Raw genomic sequence first — 13,464 nt, 5'->3', positions numbered from 1 at the left:
TTGATGTTGTTCATGCTGCCGATAATGCCCATGATGCTGTCGACTAGTCGCTCATAATACTAGCCTTGCTAATGTCCTAAATGCTGTCTAAACCAGGGAATATGCTGAATATGTTGAGATTGTGCCATGGCACGGAGTGTGTACGTGACAGAACCTTTCAATCTCCTCTAGGCTGGAGAAGAGTACTGCCTTTTTGTCATCTTCGTCAATGTTGGCTTTCGGGGCTCCTAGTTGTTGCAAGAGAGAACCTATGGTGCTCTTTTGTTTTGAGACTAGCATTTTTGTTTGAGAAAGACTTCAGAATTGTTAATTTTATTCCCAAATAGATTCATTGCTCCTGTGTAGATCCATAGTGCATGTAGAGGCTCAAAAAATGACAGCTCATCAATGGTGATGAGGTATGGATCTCATTAGTTGTGAGCTGGAGTGAGTCTTTGTTGAAGACAACAACACATAAACAATGAGAGAGGTGGGGTAATGAGGAGTAGTGCTATAAGCAAGAGCTGCTAGTGAAGCAGTAGCATCAGACCCAGTAGTAGGAGAGAAGCAGTGTGGGTTTCATGGAGAGATGGCGCAGGAGGAGAAGCACAGCAGCCGGGCCCGTGCGGAGCAGAGGTACCCGCACAGCTTGGGCGGAGCGCGGATGCCGGGCGAAGGAGGGAGAAATCAGCCAGGAGTACAGGGGGCGGCAGGAGGCGCAAGTCAGTGTCGAGCAGTTCGAAGAAGGCGGTGCAAGTGCTCAGGAGCTTCCAGCAGCAGCAATGTCAATGTTGTAGCCAGGCGGTCGAAGCATTGATGCTGTGTAGTCGACAGTAGGCGATTCTGATAGACACCATGTTGAGCTGCTGTTTTACTGGTGCCTACAGCAGCAGGCGACGTGTAGCAGCGATTGGCAGAAATCTTCAAAGGTATCAATAGCACCAGCAGCAGTTGGGTGGTGGCATTGATGACAACAACGGCACTGGCAAGAGGCATAAACCTTAATCCTAACCTGCTCTGATACCATTTGATGGTTTAGGTTTAGACAAGTGAGCTAAACTAGGGTGGTTGATAGAGAGCCATGCTAGTGATAGAGAGAGAAAGAGGCAATACTCAAGAGAGAGAGATGTTTGCACAACTCAATGTGATTGATTGGTGTGATAGAAGCTTCACCAAGTACGGCTCCTCTGAGTGAAATCATAGCTTATGCCAAACAGGTATATAATATCTAGATATTATTCCACTCTAAGAGTGGATTCACACACTGTTACTCACGTACTCACAAAAGTGAATGTTCACACATAACCAGTCCTGTGAGTCATCCATTGGCTGCTTTCTACTGTTACTCAATTGTATCAGATAATGCCTTTTGAAGCACCGTAGGCTTATGAAAATCACGCGCTTCCTTATGCATAGATGCTGATAGATAGATGGGAAAACTGAGGCCCTATCCACTACTAGAGTTTGTGTCACCATTTGGCCACCCAATTGGTGCACCTGTGCTTCTCATTATGTATGTACATTGGACTGGCGTCCATGGGAGTTGCATATGTCGGGGATTGATGCCACTCATGTGATATTGGGGACTTGGCTTTCTGCTGGGACTTATGTCTGTGTGTACATGCCCGGAAATGCCTGGAGGATCGGTGTTCCATTGGGTGTGGTACCTCGTGTACTTGCCTAGAGCACGTCTATTTTTTTGGTATAGTTTCATGACCGGGATTGTCCATACCAATGCTGCATTGCATAGCATCTTTATGTGCTTACTTGCAATTGAAATTGCATGCTATTTTCATGCTTGCTTGACCAATGTGTAGTTCCGGGTAAGGGGACGCCCGCCCGTGAACCGTGTGTGTAACTGTCTGCTAACATGGTTATGAGGCATGTGACAGGTGGTAAGTATTGGTCATAAACCTAGCCTTAGGAATTGGCACTAATTTATAAGTGAGTGTGTACACACTTCATTAAGTTTTGGGCGACCAAAACTCACTTTTAAGATATGACCAGCCCTGTGTTCGCACACACTGATGTCCCAAGGTGGACAAAATCCAATGCCCACCACCCAGACCTTATTCCCTTTGTACAAAGGGAGCAACCAACCATGTGTCCGTTCTAGCTTGCACTACAAGGCACTTGTCCTCTCTCTACTTGACACGTAGAGTGGACAACTCACCATATCTCTCTCTAGAAGTAGGCGCCCCTTCATGAGGCCTCTTTGGCTGTATTTTTTGCACTTTCTCCTTCCCAACTCCATATCCAAGCTTGCTAGTGTGTTTTCCAAGCTTCCAAGAGTGTTTCCAGGTAGTGTTCACTCTCCCCCACACTCCCAATGACTGAAATTCAGTAAAACAGCTCTTATGTTTGCTGTAATTTTTGGTCTTTTTGCTAAAAATCCTAATTTCAGCCTTTCTTTCTCAAGTTGAACCATAGGGGAAGCTTTCCCTGGATTCCCTTCATCCTCTTGAAGACTTTTGTCGTGAAGGATTGCGACAAATTGAAGGTTTCAACACTCCAAACGCTTCCATTACGAAGACTTTCGCTGTCATCGACTCTACTTGCAATTGGTAAGCTTTGATGCTTAAATATGGAAACAAGTGGCAGGAGGGAGGAATCGGGCTCCATGATCACATATCCTGTGTAGTGTTCTCTTGTTCTACGTGCTCTCTTGCAGATAGTTGCTACCATATGCTAGTGGAACAATAGATGGAAACATGGGCACTTGAGAGAGTAGTGTGAGTTGCAAGTCTACACCGACAACCACATTGTTTGCAATACTGTATTCATATGCATTGGTATGGAAACCTAGTTAGAAATGCTCATGTCACTATGTACTTGATTCTCCCAAGATCAATAAAATTTATTTGAGGGAGGGGCCAGCCGTTCCGGCTCATTGTGCATCTCTTGTTAATTCAGTAAATTACTTCTTGTATTGAGTATGTTGTCCATTAAATCTTGGTGTATTTAAGTGTATCGATTAGTATAGTGTTCAACCAAGTTACATTGGTATCAGAGCATATGGTTCTCTTTCATGAATCACTTCTATCGTGAAAGACGATCACCGCGAACACTAGCTATCTCTACACTTAGAACACTATGGGCAACCATACAATGAATGTTGGAGATGCTATCACAAGAGGCGGGGACAATGAAATGCATGCTTCCAATGCTTTACAGGATGAGCAAACTCATGTGGTGCACATTAGGAAACAGAAACATGTGGGACAGCCGTCCCATGGCAAAGAGAAAATGAAAATGTAGGAAGAAGTAGAGTTGACCTTACTTGTATGCAGGCTCTTCTTTATGCACAACAAGAAGAATTGAAGCTCTACCGCCGTGAGGATCCATTGGTACATGATCGTTTGAAGACCAGGAAAGTTGAATCTTATATGGATCATGCAATGGCAATGATAGCTCAAGAGCACATGCAACCGAGAGATGTAGCACGTGCATACTTGGTTCGTTACCGAGGATGCCTGTGTAGAAAAGACAACCATCCCACATGTCTTGGTATCCCCACGGGTGCCCAAACAAGAACTTATGTCGAAGAGGATGAATCCTCATGCTATTGAAGATGAACTATCGGCAACTTCACGCCATGTAGGATTACCTTATGTAGCCCGTGAAGGATACAATGTTTATGGCAATGGTCAAAATGTATGTCAAATGCCATTGTCGGCTGAAAATGTGCATGCACAACACATGCAACATGGGCTGTGTTTTTCCGTTGGTGTAGGTATTCCGCATATCTCTCATGCCACTCATGCCTTCGAGTGTGCTGGTGAGAGAGAAGCTATGGATGAAAATGCACCTAAGGGAGAAGCTATGGGTGAAAATGCACCAATGTGTGTTGAGGGCCAGGCATGCCTCATGCTTACAGGGCACATGTATCTATGTCTAATGGATCACCTTTTGTTCCTAAAATGATGCCAGTCACAGGGGCTGTCCCAATGGACAAACATGTTGAGATGCAGGCTAATGCATCAAAGTCTCGCGACTTCAAAGCCGGAGACAAATTTGTGAAGTTTGATGCATATCATGGGGAATATAATGCATCAAAGGCACTTGCTTTTATTGCCCAGTTTGAGATTGCTTTTAGTGATGAGGATTTCACTCAAAAATCCATGATCGAGTATGTAAGCATGTTCGTGAAAGGCACTGCTACCCATTGGTGGCTCACAGAGAAGCTCTCTCCGAATCCTGTTAGATCACGGGAAGAGTTCAAGGAGAGGTTCTATGTCCAGTTCTTGCCTCCCAATGCATTGAATGAGATAACAATGAAGTGGGTTTGGGTGAAGCAGAATAAGGGAGAAACGGTGAATGCATATGTGCAAAAGTTTTGGAAAGTGCTTTTGGAGGTGTCTCCATTTATGCATGTCAGTGTGTCACCAAGGTGGAAAGGAAGAGAAGATTTCAATCGGGATTGCAATCCGCGTACAAAGCAGGACTACAAATGTATCCTGGTCACACCTTACACCAACTAATCGCAACCACCATTGCCACCACGCAATTGGAACTCAAGTTGAGTCGATCCAATAAGGCTAAACCCTCATTTCAAGGCAAAGAGAGGGTTGTCCAAAACCTGCAAAATAATGGGCAGCCACCTAAAAAGGACCAAAAGCAAGATAAAAATGGTCCAAAGGCTGAAAATAAGTCTATCAAGAAGCGTCCCTTCAAAGTGAGAGACTATGGTCTCACTCCGGAGTAGAAAAAGCAATATATGAGCGAGGGGAGATGCTTTACTTATTGTAGCACTGAGCATATTGCAAATGCATGCCCAAATAAGAAAAGGCGTGATAACGCGAATGCATCAAAGCCCAATGTGCATATGGTTCCGGATGTGCAGTACAACACTTTACATGATAGTAAAGATAAGGTTGTATGTAACGCTTGGGGACAGCTTAAGGATCAGTCCGCTTTGTTCATGTTTGATGATTGTGCAACTAAAAACTTTATATCTACATAGATGGCAGCTGTTTTGGGTATTGAAGTGGAGGACATGAATCCACAATTGAAGCAAGGGCTACCTTTGTTGGTAGAGAAGTGCGGGTTATGCCTATTATTGGCAAGTTGCTCATACACATTCAAGGCTATGTGGATCATGAAGACTTTCTTGTAGCGTGTTTGAATGGCTGTGATATATTGCTTGGAAATCCTTGGCACACACGCATTGATCCGTGCAAGGCTTACAAGACCAACAAGATCACCTTCATGCATAAAGGTCGAGAGTATGTGATTGATGCTAGTGAAGAGGGTGATACCATTCTCCTTGTATCTCATATACAAATTAAAGTAATGAAAAAAGAGTGTTTTTTAATATTTGATTTTTATACGGGATCATGTTGAAGAAAATAATGTGCTTGTAAACACTCTTAGTAATGATAGGCTGAAATTCTTGCGAGACTAAAATGATTGTTTTGCTAATGAGTTACTAAATGAGTTGCCACCCGTATGACTGGAAGATAATCACATTGATCTTGTGCTAGATAGCTCACCACCTAATAGGCCAGCCTATCGTGTAAGTGCATCCCAAAAAGAGGAGATCATGAAGCAGGTAAATGAGCTTCTTGAGAAGGGTTTGGTTCAGCCAAGCTCTTCCCTATATTGTTCACCCGTCCTCTTGGTTCAAAAGAAGGATGGATCTTTTCGTATGTGTGGATTATAGAGCTTTGAATAAGCTTACCATCAAGAATCAGTTTTCGATTGCACGCATAGACGACATCCTTCACAAGTTGGATGGATCGGCATGCTTTAGCTGAATTGATCTCAAGAGTGGGTATCATCAACTGCTTTCAGGACAACATTTGGGCTTTATGAGTATCTTGTTATGCCTTTTGGTCTTACGAATGCCCTGGCTACATTCAATAGAATGATGGATCGCATATTCCGTAGATACATGAAATTTACAGGTATCTTCTTTGATGACATCCTAGTCTTCTCGAAGACCGAAGAAGAGCATAGAGCTCATTTGGCTATTGTTTTTGAAGAACTCTGTAAGCATAAACTCTTCATAAATGCAAAGAAGAGCGAGTTCTTCTTGTCAGAGATACATTATCTTGAGCATATTGTGTCCAAAGATAGAGTGCGAATGGATCTTGCAAAGATTGATGCAATTCGAAATTGGTCGGAATTGAGATCGGTGCATGAGATCCGTAGTTTTCTTGGATTATGTTCTTATTACCGTAGGTTCATTCGGCACTTTGCATGGATTGCTTCTCTTTTGCATGACTTGACAAAGAAGAAGGCTATATTCAAATGGACTAATGTAGAGAGGGACTCATTCCTTAAGTTGAAAGATGCAACTACACATGGTTCAGTGTTGATTATTCTGGATTTGCAAAAGCCATTCAGTGTGGAATGTAATGCATTTGGAAATTACATAGGAGCTGTCCTAAATGAAGAGGGACATGCCATGGCTTATGAGAGCCGTAGATTGCATGATGCAGAACTCTCTCTTGGCATTTATGAGAAAGAGCTCCTGGTTGTAATTCATGCACTTATCATATGGAAACATTACCTTCTTGGGGCTGATTTTACTGTGAAAACAAATCACCAAACTAAATTGTTAGCATACAAGGATGGGCAATTTCCTCTCTATATTTTATTTTCAGATCTTGCACACCCCAAGAAAGAAGAATGTAGTGGCAGATGCATTGTCACGAAAGCCGATTGTAGCAGCTATCTCGGTTGTCTCTCATGAAGACTTGTCTACCATGCGTGATTTGTATCATACGGATGCTGATTTTGCCACTATTTGGGCTGATTTGATGGTTGGTCATGCACATGCCTCATATGTTATCAAAGAGGGTTATCTCATGAAAGATAATTGCCTGTGTGGTGTCTGACATGAGGCAAAAGATTTTGGATGAGTGCCATGCTCCTCCATATGTTGGTCATAGAGACATAATGCCTACTACGCACATGATTGAGCAGCATTTCTTTTGGCCAAGTATGCGCAAAGACATAGAGGCACATGTACGTGCATGTATCACCTGTCAAAAGGTGAAATTCGATAGGCAAAAGGCACTAGGTTTACTTCAACCATTGCCTATTCACACGCAGCCATGGAAAAGTATTACAATGGATTTCATTATGTACTTGCTACGCACCCAAACAGGGTAATGATGCTATTTGGACAATTGTGGACAGGTTTAGCTAGCAAGCTCACTTCTTGCCGGTCAAGAAGACCATCAAGGTTGAGCATATGGTTAAAATATATTTTGCACAAGTGTTCAAACATCATGGAATGCTGAAGCCCATGTGGGGAATAGAGATCCCAGGACTACAAGTCTCTTTTGGTAGGCCTTATTTGATAATATGGGCACCAAATTGGACTTCTCGTCAACTTATCACCCTCAAACGGATGGGCAAAGTGAGGCTGCAAATTCAGTCGTGTTGGATCTCTTGAAATGTTATGTGGCGTATCAGAAGTCTTCTTGGAAGAAGTACTCACCGCTTGTGGAATTTGCATACAACAACACGGTGCATTCATCTACGGGAAAGGCTCCGTTTGAGATTGTCTATGGTAAGGTGGTTTTGCCACCCATGCTTCGCACAAAGGATGAAATATCTGCCAGCTGATGAGTATGTAAGAGACTTGGATATTGCTTTTTCTCAGGTGCGGATAGCCATTGCAAGGTCGCAAGACAAGCATAAAAAGACTGCCGACAAGCATAGAAGACAATTTGATGTTAAAGAGAATGATTGGGTATTGCTGAAATTTGAGAAAGCAAGACTTGCAAAGAGGCTTGGCAAAGACGGTGCATACCCTAAGCTTGCAAACGAGGTACTATGGGCCGTTTCAAGTAATCGAGAAGATCAATGAAGTGGCTTTCAGGTTGACATTACCTAGTCATTGGCTTATACACGATGCTTTTCATGTGAGTCTCCTTCACAAATATGTAGGGCTGGAGCCCAGCGAACCGATCATTGAGGATGCTCCACAAGTGGATGAGCTTTAGGAGATTTTGCAGCTAGAGTAGATTGTGTATCACAAGGAACACAAGCTGGCTGCTTCACGCTAAGTTGTTAGGCGTTACCTTGTGAAGTTTAAGAACTATCTTCCCATTGATGCTAAATGGGTAGATGAAGAGTTCTTTAGAGATTGCCCGCATTTGCTTTAGACATATTTGGATGCTTTTCACTTGCGGACAACTGTTTAGAAGTTGGGGAGATGTCACCATTTGGCCATCCTATTGGTCTACCCATGCTTTCTCATTATGTATGTACATTGGACTGGCGTCCATGGCAATTACATATGTCGAGGATTGATACCACTCATGTGATACTGGGCACTTGGCTTTCCGCTGGGACTTGTGCATGTGTGTACATGTCCGGAAACGCCTGGAGGATTGGTGTTCCATTGGGTCTGGTACCTTGTGTACTTGCTTGGAACACGTCTAATTTCTTTGGTATAGTTTCATGAACGGAGATTGTCCATACCAATACTGAATTGCATAGCATCTTTATGTGCTTGCTTACAATTGAAATTGCATGCTGTTTTCATGCTTGCCTGACCAATGTGTAGTTCCGGGTAAGGGAATGCCTGCCCGTAAACCGTGCGTGTAACTGTCTGCTGACATGGTTATGTGGCATGTGACAGGTGGTAAGTATTGGTCATAAATCAAGCCTTCGGAATGAGCACTAATTTATAAGTGAGTATGTACACACTTCATTAAGTTTTGGGCGACCAAAACTCACTTGAAAGTTGTGACTAGCCTTGTGTTCGCACACATTGATGTCCCAAGGTGGACAAAATCCAATTTCCACCGCCCAGACCTTATCCCCTTTGTACAAAGGGAGCAACCAACCATGTGTTTGTTCTAGCTTGCACCACAAGGCACTTGTCCTCTCTACTTGACACGTAGAGTGGACAACTCACCTTATCTCTCTTCCCTCTCTCTCTCTAGAAGTAGTCGCCCCCTTCATGAGGCCTCTTTGGCTGTATTTTCTGCACTTGCTTCTTCCCAACTCCATATCCAAACTTGCTAGTGTGTTTTCCAAGCTTCCAAGAGTGTTTCTAGGTGGTGTTCACTCTCCCACACACTCCCAATGATTGAAATTCAACAAAACAGCTCTTATGTTTGCTGTAATTTCTGGTCTCTTTGTTGAAAACCCTAATTTCAGTCTTCCTTTCTCAAGTTGAACCATAGGGGAAGCTTTCCTTGGATTCCCTTCATCCTCTTGAAGACTTTTGTCGCGAAGGATTGCGACAAATTGAAGATTTCAATACTTCAAACGCTTCCATCGTGAAGACTTCCGCTGTCATCGACTCTACTTGCAATTGGTAAGCTTTGATGCTTAAATATGGAAGCAAGTAGCAGGAGGGAGGAATTGGACTCCATGATCACATACCCTATGTAGTATTCTCTTGTCCTACGTGCTCTCTTGTAGATTGTTGCTACCATGTGTTGGTGGAACAATAGAGAGCAGATGGTAGGGAACATGGGCACTTGAGAGGTGAGTTGCAAGTCTACACCAACAACCACATTGTTTGCAATACTGTATTCATATGCATTGGTATGGAAATCTGGTTAGAAATGCTCATGACACTATGTACTTGATTCTCCCAAGATCAATAAATTTTATTTGAGGGAGGGGCCGGCCGTTCCGGCTCATTGTGCGTCTCTTGTCAATTCAGCAAATTACTTCTTGTATTGAGTATGTTGTCCATTAAATCTTGGTGTATTTAAGTGTATTGATTAGCATAGTGTTCTACCAAGTTATAGTTTGTGCAAACGTAATTGTTAAGAGAGCAACTTCACCTGCATCTTGTAGTGTTGGTAAAGACTCGTTCCTTGATGGGTCCTCATGAGGCTGAATGTGAACGCATTGACACAAAACACAAATTGATGCAACTAACACATTATAATGCAAAGTCAGCAAATAAGTTGGCCTACTTTTTCTATAAATAGAACCTTTCTTCTTGTTCTAAACATTATCAAGTAGTTTTTTGAAGCAGCAAGAAAAGGTGAAGTCATGAAGAGTAGGAGGTTCAGCCTGAACAAGAGCACTTAACGTAGGTCAGACCGGTGCTTCCTATTGCGGCAGATTTCAGCAATTGGGAGGACTGCAGAAGGGTTTCTTGCTGTGTGAAGAGCTAATTTATTATGTTCTTTAGTTTTTAGTAGATCTAGTAGGATTCTTTCTTCACATGCAAGAACCTCTAGGTCTAGCAATGACTCCACCTGGCCTATTGATGGCACCACAGAAAACTCTAGTACTTGGTCTAATGTAGGTGCTATATAATCACCTGAAAACGTCTCTGATGATTGACCGACTGAAGCATTAGCAACATTAGAAAACATCATCATGTGGTACTCACACTTGATCCAACTCTTGAAGAACTTGGGACTTGTGAATTTCTCCATCTTTCGAGGGCTCTCCCTTGCTCATGAGTTGAGGCCACTAAAGACACACTGATGTTACCTCTTGTTTCTCAAACCTGCTGAGTCTGTATTCACTTTTCTTTTGCTTGCTTATGGTAAATCTTTAGATCGGTTTGAGCTGTTCTTCAAAATATTGCTGGCAAGGCAAAACATCCTCCTGGGCCTTCTGTACTGATGGAATTTTGCTTTCTGTTTCTTGTCAATATCTGTATGCTTTTTCTTCTGAAGAGATTTCATGTGCATCTGAGGCCTGATGTCTACCAATAATCATCCATGATGAATGTGCTGAAGTCTTGGCCTGAAAACAGTTTGAAAATAAAGAGAGAAGATTTCTTACATGAGAGGGTTGTTGAATCTGCTCTAACTCACCACTGACCTTTGGGAGGCATGCAACTGCAATCCATGTGAATAGACAATGGATGGGTGCCACTTTACACATGAAAGGTACCACCCTCTACCAAACAACCACAGCCTCTTCCATGGCTAGTTTGGGATCTGTTTGAACTTGTGATTTCGTTGCCCTTCTGGTATCTGATTCACTTCAACCTTGTTTCTTCTTGCACAGTTTTGCACAGTGCCAGACATCTTACAAAAGACCATGATGGCGACACATTCATCATACTTTAAATTTAAAACATGTACTACCAAAACAATTACTGTGTACCTAGGAGTTACCAAGCAGAGATGTCCAACTACGTACCAAATAGTAGTACCAAAAAAGAGAATTTTAACTATGTGAAATGTGGCACTGGCTATGTAGAAGTATGCTTGTGTCCGTGCATGTGTAAGCATTCTTGTGCATATGCATTCATCAAGTGTAGAACTCGAAGAGTAAAAGCATTTAGCAGCCTTGAGAATAAAGACATTGTGTACACAGGCCAGACGATTTGTGAGCTGCGTGGAGCCCGTGTGGAGACTCGAAATACACATGGAACAGGTTGCACCTTAGCTTCTTACATTGCTGCTGAAATGGCAAAAGGTGCACAGGTACCAAAGGCTGTTCAGGTTTGTACCCTGGGTTTTTATCTAGTCTATTTTGAAGCCTCAAAAACGAAATATACAGAAATTTAAAAAACTTCTTTTCATCCTTGTGGGTTCAGCAGCTGCTTGTTTCGCAGGCAGCAAAACACTATGTTCAGGAAGCTTTACGACAAAGTAAAAGGCTAACTATTGGGAAGGGTCCACACGGTCCTCTCAATCACCTCTTCAAGCTCACTGAACAGAATGACAAGCCGGTACAAACACATTTCAAACCCAGTGACCTTCTGTTGTATGCTGTGACGGATTCAAACATGAACAAAAGGTGGCAACGGTCCACATCCGAAGCAGTGAAAGCTGTCATAGAGGGTGGGGCTACAATAGTTCAGCTGAGGTTTGCAAGATAACAAGGCTTTTGATGTTTTTTCTGGAGGCAATTCTATGCATTTGAGAGCAGTTATAAGTAGTGTGTAAAGCAGAACATTTTCTTTTTCATTCTGGGTTGTGCAGGGAAAAGGAAGCAGAGTCGGGGGATTTTCTTGAGGTACATGTTTTGTTCATCTTTTTAGCTTAGTGATGCAAACATAATACAAGTTCATTCTCTTACACCTAACTTTCTAAGCAAAGTTTACTCTCTTACACCTTACTCACGAAGCTTTGCATCCTTTTTTTCTTGGGGTATGCATGCTTCAAGGAAGCCTTAGCTTGTGTGAAAGTGGCACGAGAGAGCGGAATCCCCATTGTGATCAATGATAGGTTGGACATAGCAATGGCATGTGCTGCGGATGGAGTCCATCTTGGACAATCTGATATCCCGGTAAGCTGGGCAAGGGCTCTTCTAGGTCCACATAAAATAATTGGAGCATCATGCAAGACAGTTGAGCAGGCACAAAAAGCATTTCAAGATGGGGCAGATTATATTGGCTGTGGAGGTGTTTACCCGACTACCACAAAGAAGAACAATCGGACCATCGGGTTGGAGGGATTGCATATGGTATGTGAAGGGAGTCCACTCCCAGTGGTCGCAATTGGTGGCATAAGTGCTTCAAATGTGAAAGAAATATTTGAGATGCGACTACCAAATTTGCAGGGGGTGGCAGTTGTCTCGGCATTGTTTGACAAGCCTGATGTTTTGAAAGAAACTCGGGAGCTATTGAGGATTCTTAGATCTTAACACAATTTTGGAGTTTGTTTTCTTGTTCTCATGTTAATGGGCTGATAATTGGTGACAAACATGCCCTCCAAGACTGCAAGATGTTTTGCACGTTTTCATGCTTTGACTTCTAGTTTTTTCATGGAGAGGGAAGCGTCTAGGGAAAATCAATTTTGGAATTGCTCTATAATAGGCCTGTTGGCTGGCAGAAAACAGCCATGTATTAAACGCATGCGTCCAAGGTATATTTTGAACAACACATAAACGTGGACATTGGAAAACAGGATGTTTTCATTGCTCAATGAGACAAAATGATAGGATGTAGAATGGATCTCGAACAGAAACCCAATTTCTGTGGGAAGTTTTAGTGGCTCAATCCCTGCTGTGAAAAATCTATTGTATCTTCTACTAGAAGGACGTGTCCCTGCTGTGAAAAATCTACATTCAAATCACTTATTGATTAGCAGTTCTCTTTTGAATCTTCTACTAGGACATGTCCCTGATGTGAGAAATCTATGTCGTCCTCATGTAGTGTGAGGAAAGATGCTGCACCCTATTTAACTTCCAGTATTAGATATGATGATCCATTGGGTGGGAAATAGCATGTGGCGACAAATATTGGTATCATCCTCTTTTTTCACCCACATGTATTGTGCTTCTACCCCCTCCTCCACCATAAACATTCTCTCCAAAATATGCAATCTCAAGAGCATGGCAATCCCTTTCAAACCTTATACCCCACTAGATGAGAGTGTATGTTGCTTGAATGATGAGCCCTATTAATATCTCGTCACTAGTGGTATGCAATCTCAAGAGCATGGCAATGCCTTTCAAACCTTATACCCCACTAGATGAGAGTGTATGTTGCTTGAATGATGAGCCCTATTAATATCTCGTCTGGCCACATCATTCAAACATCCATGTGCAATTTATATGTGGTCCAATAACCCCTATGATGTCTTAAGAGAG

The 13,464-nt window shown here is 42.6% G+C and overlaps 1 protein-coding gene across 1 annotated transcript in view; it reads left to right on the top strand.

Moving 5' to 3' along the window:
* TH1 (thiamine biosynthesis protein) overlaps positions 1-12,968 on the top strand; it is a 49,482-nt gene extending 36,514 nt beyond the window's left edge. The window contains exons 8-11 of the mRNA XM_086814410.1: positions 11,242-11,369; positions 11,483-11,736; positions 11,853-11,886; positions 12,037-12,968. Coding sequence (XP_086670536.1) covers positions 11,242-11,369; positions 11,483-11,736; positions 11,853-11,886; positions 12,037-12,516 — 896 coding nt within the window. The 3' untranslated portion in view covers positions 12,517-12,968. The remainder of the gene's footprint in view (positions 1-11,241; positions 11,370-11,482; positions 11,737-11,852; positions 11,887-12,036) is intronic.
* Positions 12,969-13,464: the final 496 nt, after the last annotated feature.

The sequence above is a fragment of the Cibotium barometz genome, chromosome 20 (genome assembly GCF_041138505.1).
Source record: "Cibotium barometz isolate CiBa-2024 chromosome 20, ASM4113850v1, whole genome shotgun sequence".
NCBI lineage: Eukaryota > Viridiplantae > Streptophyta > Polypodiopsida > Cyatheales > Cibotiaceae > Cibotium > Cibotium barometz.
This window is presented reverse-complemented; position numbering and strand designations above follow the sequence as displayed.